The sequence below is a fragment of the Paralichthys olivaceus genome, chromosome 5, assembly GCF_024713975.1.
Source record: "Paralichthys olivaceus isolate ysfri-2021 chromosome 5, ASM2471397v2, whole genome shotgun sequence".
In the NCBI taxonomy this organism is placed as follows: domain Eukaryota; kingdom Metazoa; phylum Chordata; class Actinopteri; order Pleuronectiformes; family Paralichthyidae; genus Paralichthys; species Paralichthys olivaceus.
Window position 1 is genome coordinate 12,275,511 of NC_091097.1, and position 19,384 is coordinate 12,294,894.

At 41.0% G+C, this 19,384-nt stretch overlaps 3 protein-coding genes across 3 annotated transcripts; 1 reads left to right on the plus strand and 2 right to left on the minus strand.

The window, feature by feature from the left end:
- Positions 1-3,464: 3,464 nt before the first annotated feature.
- LOC109634123 (inward rectifier potassium channel 2-like) lies at positions 3,465-9,100 on the minus strand. Its single transcript, XM_020094417.2, has 2 exons — positions 8,921-9,100; positions 3,465-6,729 (listed from the first exon to the last, which is right to left on the minus strand). The coding sequence occupies exon 2, from the start codon at positions 6,483-6,485 to the stop codon at positions 5,169-5,171; it is 1,317 nt and encodes a 438-aa protein (XP_019949976.1). The 5' UTR covers positions 6,486-6,729; positions 8,921-9,100; the 3' UTR covers positions 3,465-5,168.
- LOC109634161 (inward rectifier potassium channel 16-like) lies at positions 8,921-14,324 on the minus strand. The gene is made up of 2 exons (XM_020094459.2): positions 14,192-14,324; positions 8,921-10,862 (listed from the first exon to the last, which is right to left on the minus strand). Exon 2 carries the CDS (start codon positions 10,847-10,849, stop codon positions 9,695-9,697), a length of 1,155 nt encoding a protein of 384 aa, XP_019950018.1. The 5' UTR covers positions 10,850-10,862; positions 14,192-14,324; the 3' UTR covers positions 8,921-9,694.
- A 1,038-nt stretch (positions 14,325-15,362) lies between these two features.
- LOC109634020 (5-hydroxytryptamine receptor 3A-like) lies at positions 15,363-19,141 on the plus strand. Its single transcript, XM_069525419.1, has 9 exons — positions 15,363-16,142; positions 16,228-16,373; positions 16,585-16,629; positions 16,718-16,824; positions 16,916-17,085; positions 17,431-17,546; positions 18,012-18,222; positions 18,307-18,465; positions 18,590-19,141. The coding sequence occupies exons 1-9, from the start codon at positions 16,070-16,072 to the stop codon at positions 18,844-18,846; spliced, it is 1,284 nt and encodes a 427-aa protein (XP_069381520.1). The 5' UTR covers positions 15,363-16,069; the 3' UTR covers positions 18,847-19,141.
- The last annotated feature ends 243 nt before the right edge of the window (positions 19,142-19,384 follow it).

Sequence of the window (19,384 nt, forward strand, 5' to 3'; positions counted from 1 at the left end):
ACGGATAAAGGTCAGCGGCATGGACACATGACCGGTTACTGACAGAGATACAACAATGTGATGGCAAGACTGTCAATGTATGTTTGACTTTTTAATTTTCAATTAAAAGGAAATACCATGAAGAGTTAGAAGAAATCAGTAAACAAAGTTTATGCACCAATAGATAAACGCACATTTGCACATATAGGGTGCAATGTGCCAAAAGTCTTTTTGTTGCTGCTTATGTGACCAGACACACCCACCGTGGATAAATATACATATTGTCTTTCAGCAGGCTTGGGGGAATGGAAAAAGCCTGAATCCTGTCCAACATATTGTACCTGCTGGATTCTCCTATTCCTCCCCTGAGTGTCATGAGACACTCAGCTGTCAGAGCCAAAATGAGTGTGTGTAAGAGAGAGAGTGTTTTTGTGCGTGTGTGTGTGTTTATGAGGACATATCAGGTTATTGTAGTTCATAAAACTATAAGCAGAGGAAAACAAGCAAGCGAAACAGGGCAAAAGAAATATAATAGCTATTAAATGTCATGTAAGTATTTGTAAATCTATTCAAAAATAAGTGATAAATAAAATAATTACTGACAAAATACAACTAGTAAACCACTAATTGATACTAAAAATAACTATGATAAGAGGAGACACATTTCTTTGGGGGTTTCACTGTCGCTAGCCAGAAATACCCTTTACACACACACACTCTCACACACCCCCTAACTCACGTAGACGATACTGGCAAGTGTGTCAGCTGTTGTTTGTTTGATAAAATCTGTGATCAGAAACTCCGGTGCTGTTTAACATTAACTAACTTTTATGAGTCCAGCAAAAATGTCTGTTCACTGGATCATTTTCTTAAGTGTATTGTAATATCTCAAATCAGGTTACAGAGACTTATGTGGGATTACAAAAAAATCTTTTTTAATGATCTTTACATGCAAACCAACTATTTGTTCTACTTAAAACTCAAACTCAAATTGCATATGTGATATTTGGCCCCTGAACCAATGTGTGCTTGCATCCACTACCTTGTCTTGCATCCATCTTGGCACACCACTCCTGACTTCAGGTTGCATTTCTCCACATTAATTGGTTTTGCATTTCTGCAGCGTTGGCGTCAGACAGGAATGGACGGCAACACGATCACCTGCAAGATGCAGGTCAAAGACGTTAGATGAACATCAGCGTGTTAGGCCCTCGGGTGCCACGAGTTCTCCGTCATCCCGCTGCCATCATGCATCGACTGGCTGGCTGCATGAGACAGCAGGTCTTTGCTGCGCCATCAAACCCACTGCAGGCATTATGCAATTGTTATCAGAATTATATAATTACCTTATTTAATCCCACTGCATTCTAGAAGTATGTGCAACGCTGATTTTTGTTTTTATGCCAGTTGGGCTGCAAAGCTTTTAATGAGGCTGCAAATGACAAAGCACAAATAATTACCTATTATTTTGAAAATTCTTGCATTTCAAGGGAGCTGTTTATATTTCGTCACCGGCCTCAGCTGCCGGTCAATTGCCATCTTGCTATGAGAAGAACATGTTGCACGAGATGTTATGAAAGCAAGGTCACAGCCACCATCGTGCACATTCCACAGACTCGCATTGGCTCTAATCCTCGGAGAAAAGCTCGCTGTCCCACTTCCAGACACGTTGAGGCAATCAGTCACTTTGACTGAGAGGTTGCAGTTCGTGGACGTCACTGCTACTATGGTCTCATTTTAGATCATTGCACCACTTTCCTTCAGTGTGTAAATGTGTTTATCTGCCATTCCATCGAGTTTTCTTTCTCTCTCTTTCACTTCTTAATTTTTTTATTCCCTAGATTACCTGACCTGTTCTTTTTTAAGTTTAAAACTTCGATTGTTGTTATCTGTAATCTGATTTACAGTTTTTAAATTCATGATGCTCGGTGACCTCTGCCGCACACACAAGACATGAATTATGCAAACATGTAGTTACAGCTATTAAAAAAGGGACAGGCTGTGGATGTGTCCCATATAAGACCAGAGTCAGATCATTTCTTCTGATATAATACTCTTTCTAAATATGTTCAGGAAGGACGACACTCACTTCCTCCTGAGCAATAAATGTGCCTGTGATTATAACACTCCTAAATTATGTGTATAAACTTTCCCTAAGTGACGGTCACTGAGATTGAACAGGGGTGTCCCTGTGCTTTCAGGGAAGGTATGCTACACGTCCACTGGTCATATCTTTACTTTTAATCGGTTCATGCTGAGGTCCCGAGCATGGAAAATGTCTGATGTCTAATATATGTATGGAAACTGTTACCTTATTTAACATTAACCATATAAATCAAGTGCTATGTGTCATATGCTGCTCTAACAGTTTATGTTTCTGTTCACCCAGCTAATGTGAAGGTCGAGCCTGTTGATAAGCAAGTTCAGGGGAATTCGCCAGAGAGAGACGTCATCATCGTCATTGACGGGAGCTCTGCGGCCAACACGGGCTGTCAATTTCTTTTAAACAGTGCAGCCACTGAACAGCTGCCATCCAGCCGCAGTTAAATGTCACCGCAGAGGTTGCGGGACTTTAGGTGGTGATGTGGCTGAAATCAAGAGGATCTTTTTAAAGGAACCAAGAGATTAATTATCAAGACGCACGTAGAGCTATCAAAAAACTTAACAGACAAAAAAACCCACAAATCTTCTTTTAAAATTTTTGCTGTAAAATACATATCTAGTTTGAATTACCTGAAATTTTCTTTTTTAAACAAAAAAAAGAGAAAGTCCCCGTTTTTACTCCAAGTTGGAGCTTTGTAGCTGTTTCATTGGCTAATGTGGAAAAAGCCCAGAGGCAGCACCCACTTCCTATGGAGAACCAAATCAAATCGGCTCACTGCCTCCCTGTGGACGTGTCTGATCAATAGGTCCCCCGACTACGTCTCATGCAGGCGGGAACACAGCCGTGGATGGAAACTAACTAAATATTCTGACAGATGTGTCATACTGCAGACATAGGGTCATCCATTTATAGTGGTTCTTGCATATTTCGAGGAGTTGGTGGCTGATCACACAAACGTTGGCTTGGACGATCATTCAAACAGATTATATTCCAGCTGAATCTACACATTCACACCTTTCATCAGGACACCTCATGGCACAGAAGACACAGTTTACTGAAAGTTTACTGAAAGAGATAAATAGAGTGAGGTGTTCTTTCCACTGCTGTCATTGAATAATTTCCAGCGGAGCAGACTGATATAGCTTCAGGGTCTCTGAGGACTTTCACAGTAAATGATGGTGTGAGCTTTGGCAGCTAAAAGTCTGGAATTCGGGCCACAGCTTCAAACCGAGCAGGCCTCTGCTTACCAGCTGCAGGTGTCAGACATTTTTGGTCAAGATGCAAAGAAGCTTAGCTGAACATTTTTTATAATGGCTACTAATTTTAACCAGTTCAAAAGTCATGGATGTATTTGTTGTTTACAATCAATGCGTCAACTTGATAAAGATTTTTGTTACGTTTTTATTGAAAAAAAAAAATCAATATACAGTATTTGCATTATAATTTACAAAAGATTTTAAAAAATCTGTACAGTCTCTAGATTGTGCAGGAAGGTGGGAAAACCCTGGTAGAAAAATGAAGACATAAAGCAGGAGAAGTGCCAATGCGGAACATATTTCCTTACCAGAGAAGCAGCACAGTATATGGCTTCCCACTGACGTTATCCGAGAATGACCGTGTCACGACAACACACAGAGAGAAAATGGATTTGTGACAGTAAATGAAATAGAAGTCGACTGACCTGATCTTTAATGAGCCAAGGGCCCATTCAGAAACGACAAATAACTCCACAAGACCTGTAGTGGTGAAGTGAAAGGGTTCTACCACGGCAAGAACACTGATGTTAATATGCAGAAGAGACTACGTTAAAGAAAATCAACTCAAGTAAATCATTGGTGCAACAACCAATCACTGTTAGATGAGGAGAAGCTCAGGTTCCAAATCAACTAACAGATTAGTTTGTTTGTCTCTTATATATATATGTACACATTTGGCTTTTGGTAAAAAACAAAAAAACAACAGTTTCTGTTGGGGGTTAAATTCTCTGGTGGGCGCGCTAAAGCTCTGGAAAACACACCGACAGAATCATGCTCGTCTAGATCTAAAAATAACATCATAGGCTGCATCTGCAATCATCAAAATGGATACTTTAAAAGACAAATAATACATTTTGGCTCCTAGATTCCTCTCTATACACACAATATGTATCTTAGCAGCACTTCAACATTCATAACCTCCGCTCGGCTCGAGCTTTCTTACACATTCTACCACTTGGACTGTATTGCACATTAGAACATGGAGACCTGCGGGAAGTGGCGCTATACTGTGAATCACCTCTGAATGCCCCCACCCCCCATGACATCTAATGCAGTGTGTGCTCAGTCGAAGCCAAAACCTCTTGAGTGCCTCCGCCAGGACTGAGACTTTTGTTAAGGCACACATTGCAATAGATGCTTTACTCAGAAAAGATGATTGGCGCTCATCGTCTGTGCAAGACAACGAGTGTCATGAGCACACACCAAAGAACATTTAGACACACAGTTTGCTAAGAGACCAGCTCATTAACAAACAGTAGCCTGTTTAGTGCAAGTCATTCAACTTTGATGTCAGTCGCCTTCAAAACTATTGTTGAATTCAAAATGATTCAAAATGCATACATGTAAGTTGGCATTTTAAATCAAATGAAAGTAAAGTTTTTCAATGAAAATTAAATATATTAAATTATTTTAGCCAGAAAAACATCTTGTGTGGCATTTATGCCACAAAAAAAACATTTATTCCATGCAGGATGCTCAATGCAAAATGCGCATCCTGGAAATATGGACTTGAATAAATTAACAAATGTAGTCAACCCAATTGGCTATTCTACTAAAACCAAGAGCAGTATGCACAGAAACAGACCGCACAGCGAGAACAGTGACGGCATCTACGCAATTTTATCTTTATGCAGCCACTTCATTTACCTCCATTTGACCATATGCATTGATTGTACTTTGTTGGTGTCTTGTGTATAAGCTTCTGCATAGAGAATTTCAAACTCAAATCACAGTCTTTTCAACGATGTTGTCGTTATTATTGACAACATCAGTCAGGACCGAAGTTCAACATACCCTGTGGTAGTGTTTTAGCCTTCTTTCCCTTGCAGTCATATTTCTGATTCTGCCGTCAGAGGTGTTGATTCTAATGGTAAAGAGTCCAGATTGCATTCAGAGTCTGACATCTCATCTGTGTTTGTGTCCACAGGTGCACCAACCTCAACACTGCTCATCTGCCTGGTCACATCCTCCTCAAACTCCTCCTCCATCTCAACTTTTTCGAGAGCCACCTCATTCTCATAACAAAAGGAGTTCCTCAAGCTGGATTCGTTGGACTTCCTCTCTGCTAGTTCCTTAGCGCTACAGTCAGGCGTGCTGGGCACCTCGTAGGTGTTTTCGAAGCGTGAGTAGTCCACTTTGTAGTAGTTCTTCTCTTCAAAGAGCACCGGCTCAAAGCGGTGACCCCACAGAATCTCGCTGGCCACATAAGAACTCCGACACTGAGTGGTCATGGCTGTAGCCTCGACCATGCCTTCCAGAATCACAACGATCTCAAACTCTGAGGTCTCCAACTCCTGCTTACTCATCTCATAGAATGGGCTGTCCTCATCAATTTCATGCACAATGGTGATCGGAGACACCAGGAATATTCTGTCAATGCCACTGTCGAAGCCCACATCGATGTCTACCTGATCCAGAGGGATGAACTCTCCCTCTGCGGTGGTGCGGGACTTCAGGAGCTGAGCCCTGACGTGGGCCTCCACCAGGTGACTCTTCCTCAGGTTCCCCACTCGCCACATCAGGCACAGTTTGCCATCCCTCATGGCCACTGTTGCATAGTGGCTGAACACAAGGGTCTCGTTCCTCTTTTTGGGCTTGGCCATCTTGGCCATGACCGCACCAATGATGAAAGCATCAATGATGCAGCCCAAAATACTTTGGAAGACAACCATGAAGACAGCAACGGGGCACTCCTCTGTCACGTAGCGATAACCGTAGCCAATTGTGGTTTGAGTCTCCACTGAGAACAAGAAAGCAGCGGTGAAGCTGTTCACATTTGAAACACACATCTGAGTCTCATTCTCTAAGTCTCCATAAGAGAGGGCAACTACCCAGAAGACAAAGCCGAAAAACAACCACGACAGCAGGAAAGAAAGACAGAATATGAGCAACATCCAGCGCCAGCGAATGTCCACACAGGTGGTGAAGATATCTGCCAGGTACCGCTGGCCTTTTTCACTCATATTGATAAACTGCACATTGCAGTGACCATCCTTCCTGACGAAGCGGCTCTGACATCGGTGCTCTGTGTGCACCTTGCTGACGTTGCCGTTTCCGTAGCCATTCGGGACGGCAATAGTGGCCAGCTTCATGCCATCTTCCTCAGAGGACACAATGCTGTAGCGGTGGCTTCGCACACTCCCCATTACTTCCGCCTGGGAGGGCTGGGCCGGTTCTGCTTTGGAAAACAGTCTCAGTTTTTGGTAGAAGCGTTGGAGAAACAGTTTTGAATGATCCCGGGGACAAACTCTAGCAGAAAAAGTGAACAGCAGGACTAGATCCTGCTGGGGATCGGCAGAGACTGGGCCTGTGCTTCTGCAGGCATGCACCTTTGGTGAGGGCAGATCACTCCTCTCTGACGGCTGGTTTGGACCTCATCAGTGAAGTGGGCTGTGTTAATTACAGAGAGAGAGAGAAAAACAGTTTTAAAGTAATTGGCAGGAACCAGAGCAAAGATCAGTGCGTGTCAGTGTGTGGTTACCTGCTGTATAAATAATGGATCACACACTCAAAGTTAACAACACCATTCATGCATAAGTTGAAAACATATACACAGCGTATGCGGTGCACTCAGAAAGCACAGGGAAACCGTTGTGTGTGCATTATCAGTACGAGATAAGACATATAATTCAATCACTCAGATAGCTGACAAAGTGGGAGAGGATGTTTGTTCTGATTAATCAAAGTATTAATTACGCAGGTCAGTCCATGGGGAGCTGAGTCAAATTGCGGATCAAGTTCATGTTGATCCTGTGAGCCACTGGAACAAAGTACAAGTATCAGCTCTGTGCAGATGTGTTTCTAAACTCAACGCACATACGAGTGAATACAATGCTTAAAAATGTTCCATTTAAAACCTGTTCACCAATTATTTCACTTCAAGCTATGTCGGCACACGGCTTCAACACTTGCATATGCATGGCCATAACTAATTAGCAACCAGCAGCTTTGCTGAGAGGACGAGAGACTTTCTCTGAAAGTGACAGATTGCATCATATGTAATAGAGCAACAAGGACAGCTAAATTAGAAGAGCTATTGACCTGCTTTGTGTGTGTGTTTGTGTGTGTGGCCCGAAAGGTCCATTAAAATGAAACACCACAGGCTACAAAACGCCATGGTCAGCCAGGCATGCTCTGCTGGTGCCAAAATAACTATCTGTCTCATCTTAGCAGCTCTATATTGTGTCAAAGCGAAAAGGCCATGAATGGATAGGTATCAGATAAATAAATGAAATCAAGTGCAGGAGACTTTTCCAGTAAAAAAATCTAAATTATTTGTGTCTTTGATTTAATCTCTAAAAACATGACGCAGTTGTTATAGAGGACGCTTTGTTGACATGGGTCCTTTGATTCCATCACCTAATTGTTGTGCCTGTTTTGTGCAAGTGATGTGAAGTAAGATGTACGGGGACGTGTTCCTGCATCCTCTTTGCTTTTCACAACTGATGATGTCACCTCTGGGTTGACTACAAATAGCAACCTGTCACGCACACTTCTGGGAATTATGGGGCTCCATTCATTCACAGCTTGGAGCATGTGAAAAAAGGTTGTTTACTGGATTCCAGAGATTTCATTTGATATTGCAAATGCTGTATTTGTCTGTTCTTGTGTTCAGTTGTATTACTATTGAACTGCAACATTCACAAAACCCGAACGTTTTCCTACTAAAAAAAGACACAGAAAACATTCCAAGAGTATTTGACACGAGCAACACTAGGTTGTACAAAAGCTTAAAATCGATATCAACCACTGAAGATAAGTAAACACCAAGAGGTTGTCTCTTCTTCCAACAGAAAGTCAGTTCAGAGGGTATTTGTGAAACACCTTCTATCTAAAGCAGCCTTCAATTAGCATAGGTGATGCTCTAGTGCAAATCAAATCTCTAACACACTGACAATGAATGCATCACTAACTGATGCTACCTCAGTGTCTACCACTGTTTACTACAGCTTCTTTTTTATCTGCTCACCATATCGCCTCACTTATTACTGCAGGTTGGTGCACGGTGACGGGCGAAGGCTTCCAGAGGCTGCACAACCTGTGATTAATTGTTTTGCATGTGTTCTCAATTAGTGCCAACAGCTGAGGCAGATGGAAACTGGTTACATAAAGCTGCTCTATTTTTTATTACACAAAATCAATACGTGTGAACAATCATTCAGCAGATCGGGCATGTTTTGTCCTCAGCTTTTAGCAAGATATTTTCTTTTATAATAGTGCATGTAGTTTTGAATAGTTTCACAGAATGTTTTTTTTTTTTTACATTATCATTATTTTCAGGCTTCAGTAAAGCATTGTTAAATTATGTTTATGCACAGATATTAGTGAGTTCAGATCAAGTACTGTAACATTATGCAGTATCTTTTTTCCCAGTATAATATTAATAGCAATAACAATAATAATAATAGACTATTCATAATATGAAACAAATAAGAAAATATGATGATTCATAATTACTGCTTAATATTATTTAAACTTTCAATTCAAATTCCAATAAATAATAAATGCTCAACTCCTCAGTTATCACAGACTGAGGATACATTTCTCACTCCTGTAAATAAGGATATATCATTGCACCTACCTGTTGGTCCTCGAGGTGCAAATCTGCCGCTTTCCTCCTGGAATAAGTCCCATGTGCGCAAGATATGCGCACTTCCTGTCTTTTTACTCTCGCTTCTCTTCTACTGTGCTCTCTCAAGTTCCCGTCTGGCGCTGTGAATTCTGCCATAACCGTCTCCAGCAGCACTGAGGTACATCACGTCAAAGAGCGACTTAAAAAAAACCCAGCACGTGTGTCTGTCCCCGCCCCCTGTCACAGCAGCAGCCAATGGGAAGCTGCAGCGCCTGTCCGAGGCTTTGAGCTTTTTGGAAGGAAGGAAGATGAGAAGGAAGTTTTCTCAATGGAAAGTAGCACAGTTGACTTTTGATTTGAAGAATTTGGAGACAAGTGTCCAAACATCTTCAGAAAAGACACACAAAAAACCTCTATATCTTATCCATCCATCCATCCATCTATTTTTCCATTTATATCATTTATCCATCCATCTATCTATCCATCTGTCCATGAGAATCACCGGTTTCTATGGAGAAGGTCTACTGTGCTGTTATATTGAGTATACTCAGTGAACACACGGTGGCAGTGTAGAGCTGCACTTAGTACTTCACAGTGTTACTATGTGAAGTACGAGGAAAAAGAAACAAAGACATAGTGAAGACCTTTAGGATAATTTCACTTTTATTTGACCCATTCATCCATTTGAAGCTTTAAAAAACACATTTGAACATCACATATAAATATATTTAGCACATCTTATCATGCTGTCCTTACAGAAAGTCCACCGTGCACTGTGACGTATCACAAACTGGTTTGTTGAATCACCTCCTCCGTGATGTCACGATTCCCCTGGTGCGTGTGTCCGTTTCTCTTGCCTGGTGGTAGGAGTGGACTGTGGGCCCGGCTGCCCTCTGCAGGAAGCCTCTCTCTGTCGTGTTCCTCTGCACTGACCAGGGGCACCGACACCCATGTGGTCACATTGAACAGAGCGTAGTCCACCTTGTAGTGCCTCCTGCCCACTTTAAACATGTCCTTGAAACACTGGCCCCAGCGGATGTCCGCCGGTGTGTAGGAGGTGCGTGTCTGGTGGAGCATACCCGTGGAGTCTCCTGTGTAAGTGAAAGACACCACCAGCTCAAAGTCGTCCCCCAGCAGGTCGTCGGGGCCCAGGCTGTAGAGGGGACTGCCGGGCTCCAGCTTGTGAATGATGGTGGCTGGTGTGGCGAGGACAACGTCCCTGTTCTGAATTTCCAGGTTCTGATAGGACATCACAATAGACCCCTGTTGCTGTTTTACATAGCGGACTAACTGGGCTGTGACTACCCCCTCCAGGATGTGATTACCCCTGAAGTCTCCAAGGCGCCATGACAGACACAGCACCCCGTCTCGCAGATTGACTATTGCGCAGCTGCTAAAACCCACTGTCTGAGCTCTCTTACGAGCAGATGCCATCTTCGCCACAACGGCGCCAATGACAATCGTGTCAAGGAGGCAGCTGAATACACTTTGAACCGTCACCAAAATAATGGCAATGATACAGTTCTCACTCATCCCCCTGAAGCCATAGCCTATAGTCGCCTGGGTCTCCATTGAAAACATGAAGGCTCCAGTGAAGCTGTGCACATTGTACACACAGGGTTCGTTGGCTGTGTCGTCGACGTCTCCGTGCACAAATGCGATGAGCCAATAACAAAGGCCAAAAAAGAGCCAGGAGAGGATGTAGGAAAGGGAGAATATGAGGATCATCACCATCCAGCGGATTTCCACAAGAGTGGTGAAGAAGTCCGTCAGGTATGGGCACCAGCCTCCCGGGGCTTTCTGGAAAACCACAGAAAACCTCCCATCTTTCTGCATGTAGCGGAGCCGCCTGCTCTCTTTTCCACTTTGCCTTTCCAGCGTGTGGACGGTGGTGTAGTGGGTATCGATGACGACCTGTTCGCCCTGTGCTGTGCTCATTGTGACCAGCCTTCTGCAGACACACAGGAATGAGATGGAAAATCAGGTTTATGATTAAGGTGTCTAATCATGTGCCAGGAGGAGAGAATCTTAGTCATTGCATGTGACCAAAATGTAAAAGTCTCTGAGACTTGTTTGTTGAGCTGAGCCCTTCCTGTTTGAGAAAGCAGACCTGGGTCAATCTGTGCCAAGAGCACTCCAAGAGCACAAGTTTCTTCCTGGTTGATTATTAACCACGAGTTCCTTTACAGTCTGGAGACAGTCCAAATCTGCTGTGCTAAAAGATCTCCATAAACACTATGATGTCCGCATTACAACCACATGTAATCATGCAGGAGATTTACAGTCTCCTGCTTGTTACAATAAAAAAGAATAGACAACAAATAAGAGCTATTTAACATGTCATCATTCAGTGTGATGGAAGCATTAAAGTTTACGCTTAAATTCATTCATTAAATAACATTCATATGTTTCTATATTTGTTTACATTCCTTACACTTCAGTATTGCATGCTACGTATTACTTGCTGATGACATTTTCCCCATTGTGGGACTAATAAAGGACTTTTTTTTAAATCTTAAATCACTTTAAAGTATCAGGTTATAAGGTTTGCCAACCATGTAAACAGGAAATCAGCCCAACAAAGACCATGTTTATCATGTTGCTTTTGGAGAGACGTTTCGGTTTTGCCTGAATTTTCAACTCACGTGTTTGGGTCGTTTTAGTCATGTTTAATTCTCTGTTTGTGTCTGTCACATGATGCCGAGCTGGAGCTTTTACCCAACATCCTCCCTGTGTTTCAGAAAGCCACAGCTGCAGCCTTTATCATGTTGAACTCACAGCAATTAAATCCAGTTTATTGTATTAATATTCACTTTGTAACTATTAACTTTGTAACTATTAAAGCCCATTGCTCATTTTTAGATTCAAAGTAAAGATTTTAGTGTTTTTGCTCAAAAATGTTTAATTGTAACTGAGTATTCCTAAGGTTTGTACCTATGAGAGGGCGGCTCAGATATCAGAGAGGGTCGTCCACGAACATGAGAGGTCAGCAGTCAGGGCTTTTTCTTCATATCACTTTCTCTCTTCAGTAATCTGACAGCAGTGTGAATTCTTACTGATGAAAATATTACTTTTATTATTATTATTTATCAGTGCAGAATGGTGAATAAGTACCCAGTGATCGATGAGGTTTTTTCCAAGTAGTTTTCTTCCATGCATGAAGTCAGGCAAACTTTTATCTCAACATGTACTGTTGTTCATCTCCGTTTTAAGATCAGTGGTTCTAATTTTACACCTATGGTGTAACTGCAAAGTGTCCTTTACTTACAGGGTTTTCCCCAACAGTGTCAAAGTGTTATTGTTCCCGTCTGTGTTAATGAGTTTTACTGTACTGTGACTGGGATCCTGTTGGTAGGTGAACAGAAACTGAGCATGTAAGTAAACAAAAAGTCAAAAAAAAAAAAAAAAATCAGAAATCTGCATCATGTCTGACACCTTTAGGAGGAAAACTGCTGCAAAAGTTGAACAAATTTTTTTTTTTTACTTGATTCAATTAAAGGTTCAAATAACAAATTATGAAGTGACGCAGAAAGACAGCCCTATTTAAACATGTTATCTCATAATCACTGTTTTTGCATGGATTGTTATGCTGTGGTAATGACACGGTAAGTGCTGACAGCACTTGAGAGAAAACTAGATGAAACAGTATAGAAGCATGAAATCAGCTGTATTCAACATGCATGTATGACCTGGTGAATACTTGACTTATACGTTTCACAGTGTTGCACAATAAGGCTGGAAAACACCATATAAATAGTCTGTTAAAAAGATTAAAAAGTGCATATGTGTTTATTTTTTTCCCCATATCACAAATTATATTATGTTTTCTCACTGACATGAACCTGAGCCACCTTATATTTCTGTCCAGGAGGAAGAAAGTCCCTCATGTTTGACCTTGTTCAGGTATTATTGATTATTCACTTAAGTTTAACAACAGCTTTGTGTCAGATGGATCTATCTTCTCTGGGGGAAGAATATCTTTTTATTCAGCTCGTCTCATCTACTTTCTTTTGAGTTTTGGAAAAGTGTTGCCTTCCAGGTGTGACCCAGAATAATGTCAGGAAAACAAGGGAAAGTCCCAGAATTACTTATTTTTGATACATCCATTTGGTCATTTGTGTTAGAGTCCACAACAAGATCTATATGTATGTACTTCAAGCTCGTTGTCAATAACCTGCAGATAAAAGGAAATACGGCTTGATTAGCAGGGAAGTGTTTATGCAATCAATGTTATTACTCCATTTGTTCTAAGAAGGTTTGTCCTGGTTAATTAAGCAGAACCTAAGTGAAGTTATTAATCTATTTTTGGCCCAATGAGGGTAAATTATTATCCTCTAACAGCTTTCACCTCTACCTGGTACTGCCTGTGTCAAACTTTAACCACAAAACCTTTGTTTCAATGACACAAAATACAACCCAGTCAGGGCTTTTTCTTTCTCTCACTTTCTCTCTTCAGTAATGGCACTTACTAAGTAGCACTTAAGTATTATTATTATTATTTATCAGTGCAGAACGGTGAATAACCCAGTGATCGATGAGATGATTTCCAAGTTGTTTTCTTCCTTGCATGAAGTCAGAAAGCCTTTTATCTCAACTTTTTATTGCTTAATTGAGTCACTTCAGAACATGTAATGTTTTTTATCTCAGTTTTATGATCAATGATTCTAATTTTACACCTATGGTGTAAGTGCAAAGTGTCCTATACTTACAGGGTTTTTTCCAACAGTGTCAAAGTGTTATTGTTCCCATCTTTGTAAATAAGATTTTACTGTAGCCGAGCATGGAAGAAATCTGCACTGTAATGCACAACACCTTTAGGAGGAAAACTGTTACAAAAGTTGGACAAACATCTGGTTGTTTTTTTATGAATTCCATTAAAGTTTCACAGAAAAATGACACAGAAAAACAGCACTATTTAAACATGTAATCTCATAATCACTCTTTTTTGCATGGATTGTTATGCTGTGGTAATGGCACGCTAAGTACTGACAGCACTTTAGAGATAAGTAGATGAAACAGTATAGAAGACGGAAATCAGCTGTATTCAACTTGCATGTATGACCCGGTTTTTAAATTTTTGCAGCAAATCATTGAGGGTAGTTACATGGACAACAACAGACCCCTGGGGTCTTTCCCACCCACCAGCACCCGATCGACAAATAGTTTGTTGAAACATGAAAAATTACTTTCATCATATTTAAAATCGCTGTCAGTACTTCTGTTTATTAATTTTCCATTTTTTATGAATCATAAAAAAAGATATTTCAAAGTTCAACTTACTGTGAGAGCAGAAATGAGAGGATATCAGGTGTCACACGAGCCCATTAGTTGTACCAAGCAATAGGAGACGTGCAAACAAAGTTACCTCCACCTTGAGTTGGTTGCAGAGTGTTGGGGGAGCGACCTGGTCCTGAGGCAAAGTCTCCTTTTCTCCTGATATCACAGCAATAACCTCAACTTCTGAAACCCTATTGGACGATTGTGAAGAATTTATGACCCATAGATTATTTTAGAGCTTCCATCAGAACAGAAACATCAAAGCCTCTTTTTTTTGCAGGTGGCGAAATATAATTGGCCGCAAGATGAAGGCAGATACGTGTTAATGATATTCAGCAAGGTTATATGGCAGCTACATATATTTGAGTCATTTTTCTTTCGATTTTATATTATTCATTAGACAGAAGGTTAACCTTTTCTCCAGCAGGTAGAGTCACTGCCATTGGCACAAGGATTTTCATTGTCTCAATTGTCCTCAGTTTGGTTCTGACAAGACAAGAAAGATCACAACTGAACCGCTACAGCACGCTAACTTTTAAACCACATTTATTACGGCCATAAGAGCATCCAAAGCTGTAACAAAAAGGTCAACAACGTCAAAACAAGGTTGTTTCGGTGTTATTGACCTTCCCCTCTGTTCCAACTGACCTGATTCAACATGTATTGGTTTTCTTTTGTTAGATGAGATGTGAAAACAGAGATAAGAAACATTCCTCTGAGAGATAACCTCGGTAGAACAGTTCATCTGCGACTATATAATGAATAAGCGCAGACACAGACGGACAGGAAGTCGCTCTACTTTCTTTGCTACGGAACACAGTGATCTACCCAACAGTGAGGTTATGTTAATTTAGGTGTTAAAGACATGAGACAACAACATGATGACTTAAAAAATCACTATGTAGATATCTGCCTGCATATGCGCTGTAAATATTCAAATGTGACATCATTTTCTGGCGTCATACTGATGTCTTAATGACATCATTACGACCATGTGAACATTTTATAAGCTTCAGGTCATGTATATATAGTCTTATGGGATAAAGAGATATGAGATTCCTTTTGAACGATGCATGATGCAAATTTTCTGAATTCTTCAAGAAGTCAGTGCTTATATGACATCACATAATGCACTTTCTTGGGCCTTTAAGAACACACGTGCTAAATGTGAGACGGATTAGATGAATGGTTCCTGAGATATGCCTTCCGCAGACAGACAGACAGGCACAGGTAGATTACAATTCTCCATCTTTGTACATGACACACACCAACCACATAATATATGGAATTCATATTGTGGAGGTGTAGTTGAGGTTGTGGGTAGATTCTCATTAGTATTATGGAACAGCATGTGAAATTGAACCAGAAACAAAACCTGGATTCATAATCCAGACAGCACAATGTGTTTTAATGGCCCTTCTGTGAGGAGGCACAAGTCTTTGTCCTGCACCCAGTACTGGGAGTCCCAGCTCTTTCAGCTCAACTCACGTCTCCATTATTGGACGCTTCCTCTCACTCTTCAGCCCCGAAGCTACGCTGTGATTACAAAAAAGCCACTGGAGCTACCTATGTCCGTGGCCAGGTAAATACACAGAGAGAGCAATTCCACTATTGTTCTGACTGTTTACACAGGATCACTGAGGTATACGCTGAACACTCAGTGTAATTAATCACGCAAGGGTATTCTTACACACTATTGTGAGTCCTTGATATTGTCGTGTGCCTTCGTGTTGTGAATATTGTGCTTGATTGTCACGGACGGGCCTATTTAAATGTCATGTGAGGCTGAAGGAAGAGAAGACAGGGATGGTGACAACCTAACACACAGCGATCAGTCATTCTGCAGTTATCAGTCATATGTGAAGTCTGATTCCTGCAGCGATGCTTTTAGAAACATTCACTTTTTATACCCAGACTCTGATGAGGGCGGCCATCGTATTAGTTTTAACAGCTGGTAAGTCTAACTTCCATAAAACAAAGGTTTTTTTTATAAAATGTAATAAACCTGACTTAATTTTTTTTTTTAATTCCAATTTCAGGATGTGGAGATGCTGAATCCAGCTGCACAAATCGCAGATGTCTGGCTGAAATGTTGATCAATAAAAACTTTTCAACTCAGCCACAGTATGAAAACTGCACCAGGATGATACGTGTCCCTTTAATTGAGTACCAGACTCTGTCAGTTGTAAGTATTGTGTTGTACATTTGGAGCTAACTGAGAATTTCCTCTTGTTTTCCCTTTTAGATCTCACATAACTACAAGCGTGACTATTTCGATTATTCAAATAAATTATGAGGATGTGCTTTCGCATGTAAAATATCTTAATTAACTAAGCTTTGTTTTTATAAACCAGCTGAATGTGTCCTAACTACATTTACTGTCTTTCTTTGAACAGGACACAAAGAATCTCCGTCTAATCAGCCGTCTGCAAGCAACAATCGTAAGCTCCAAGAAACTTCCGGGGAAATAAAGAGAAACAAATGCACACTTATGTTTCAGTCCCATTCATTTTGATTTTTTAACCACAGGTATGGAGAGATCCTGAGTTGACGTGGAACACGTCGCTTTACCAGTATGATGAAGTGATCCTGCCAGTGAATAAAATCTGGACCCCAGAGCTCCATGTGACAAATGGGTGAGTCCTTTACAGGAATCCCATTATCACCATGTTCATTTTGTGGATGAGTTCATTTGACACCTTCCTGTCGTCTCTTGCGTGGGTATAGAATATATACAACTATGGAGCACAGCTCCCGTGACCTGCTGGCGTACAGTAACGGCACCGTGAGGCACTCTGTGATCATCAACGCTGAGGTGAACTGTGAGGTCAATCTGTTCAACTACCCCTTTGCTTCTGATGCGTGTCCAGTCGCTATCCAAACCTGGTCCATTGACGGTAGGCTCATCACATAAACAAATTCTAATACGACATTTTATCAAAGATCTGGAGGAAACTGATTGTCAGTCATAATTAGATATGTGTTTAGTATGTGTGAACTTTTAAGACTCCTTTTCTCTTCTCACATTCTATTTAATCTTCAGAAGATGATAGAGTGTCTATTAGTTTGAAACGTGTGCAGCTGCATGATTTCTCTGTGGGATAAGCTCGTGGCAGCGGCACCTCAATTTCAATATTAATTTATTTCAATTCATTCAACCTTATTTGACTGCCTATGTATTTCCTACCTGGGAAAATATCATGTAAAGCAAACAATGCTAAAGAAGAGTTTGTGTCGTTCAGGATGTGGCACAGAGCTGGCACTGGGCAATCTGAAAATGGTTGATAGCACCCACGGAGACTGGAAAACCGACAGCGTGTCCCTCCTTAAACAGAGAGACGACCGCAATTACATCATGGTACGTTCATCAACATGAGGAACAGTCAAGCATAATTGTTTCAGTTGGTGAAGTAAAAGGTATTTAATTTAGAGACGGCTGTGACATGATGCAGCTTTAGAAAAGATTAGTTGGTTAATTTATAAGTGGATCAGCAGTTTTCAAATACAACAAGAACATTCTTAAAAAAGAAAATTACATGAGGTTGAAGGTTAGGTCACTATCATTTTGAATACATACCTACAGTCCCCATATGAAACCACATTTACATTCACCAGATCCAAATTTATATGTGTGTTTGCACCAAATTGCACAGACATATGTATAAGTTCCTTAAAAATGTCTGATTTATTAAATCAAGATCCATGAATCAATCGAAATCAAAGAAAATGTGATTTAAACCTCACCTCCTTGGCGGAGGTAAAAAGTATATTTTCTTTATAATCTTACAACAGCCATGAAATTGTGTCTTCCAACCCTCCACAGGTGTCACTGAGGATCAAATACACCAACCCCTTCATCACGTTACAGCTGCCCACTATCCTGATTGTCCTGGCTGATATGGTCAGCTTCGCCCTGCCACTGGGAGGCGGCGAACGCAACTCGTTCAAGGTCACGCTGGTGCTCAGCTTTACCATGTTCCTCGGCATCCTCAACGACAAGCTGCCCGGAGACAGCCAGTGCAGCCCCATCATCCGTCAGTCCCCTCGCACTGGAATGCAGACACACTCACGGTACATAACAAAATGCACGAGTCTCTAATCATTTGTCTGTGCTGCAGGAACCCACTTCTGTGTTTGCCTTGTGCTTTTGGTGCTGAGCATGCTGGTGTCCCTGGTTCTGACTCGGGTGGCCAAAGATGGCAGCTTAATTTTCTGCTGCTGTCCAAAGCGGTCAGGCCCAAAAAACACAGGAAACAAGGAGGACAGAGAGGATGACGGTGAGGAAGAAAATATTATATGTTGTATAAGTTTGTGCTACAATGTCTGGGTAGAGTGTTTTTACTATTGTTGTTTGGGTGTTACACATTCCGTCTTTCCTTATTGCTACTTCAATCCTTCCAGAGGCCAAGGCTGACATCAGTGTGGTTCAGCTGAATGGCTCGGAGGAGTCGAATAAAATGCTCAGGGAGGTGGTAAACTTCCTGCAGGCTTTGGAAGCCAAGGAAGTGGAGAGTGAAAGACATCAGGCGCTCGCCAACATGCTGGACCAAACCTTTTTCTGGTTCTATTTCGTTTTAGGCAGTGCGTACTTCTTTGCCATGAATTATGTGATGATAACTGTCACATGTCAAGTGAACCATTTTGATTTCTGGTACTAATACAGCAGTGACCGTCCACCACTTTAATATATTTCTGGAAGATCTTATAAATGGAAGAACCTCAATGTAAAGACAGATGCAAATCCCAGCACATATTTGTTACATCTATTTTACCGCCAAGTCACTGTGTCAAGAATTGTGGTGCTGATTTGTACATTTTTATATTTGATTTGTGTTAATAAGTTTCTGAAAATGAGATATAAATCTTGCCTATGTTGATTTTGTGTTCTACTGAAAAAGAAACCCATGCTCCTTCAAGAAAGACCAAGACAAATAAAGAGATGCTTTGTTGCCACCTAGTGGTTAAATTTTTTACAGCATTTACAGCTATTTTAACAGCTTATATTTAATCCAGAACTTTATGTCCAACATAAAAACAAAACTGCTTAATGACATGTTATGAGAGTGAAATGTGAAATAATAAACACAACTTATATATGTATGAAGTATATTTATCTGAAGCACAAAGACTGTGACCAGCAGACAACTACTTCATCTTATTCAGGTGATGCTCAAATACACTTCATTTAAAACCAGC

Bases quoted from the DNA above. Each gene is read 5' to 3' on its own strand.
- LOC109634123 (XM_020094417.2), bottom strand. From the start codon at position 6,485: ATGGGGAGTGTGCGAAGCCACCGCTACAGCATTGTGTCCTCTGAGGAA.
- LOC109634020 (XM_069525419.1), top strand. From the start codon at position 16,070: ATGCTTTTAGAAACATTCACTTTTTATACCCAGACTCTGATGAGGGCG. The intron at 16,143-16,227 runs GTAAGTCTAACT...TTCCAATTTCAG, and splicing joins CGTATTAGTTTTAACAGCTG to GATGTGGAGATGCTGAATCC. The intron at 16,825-16,915 runs GTGAGTCCTTTA...GCGTGGGTATAG, and splicing joins GAGCTCCATGTGACAAATGG to AATATATACAACTATGGAGC.
- LOC109634161 (XM_020094459.2), bottom strand. From the start codon at position 10,849: ATGAGCACAGCACAGGGCGAACAGGTCGTCATCGATACCCACTACACC.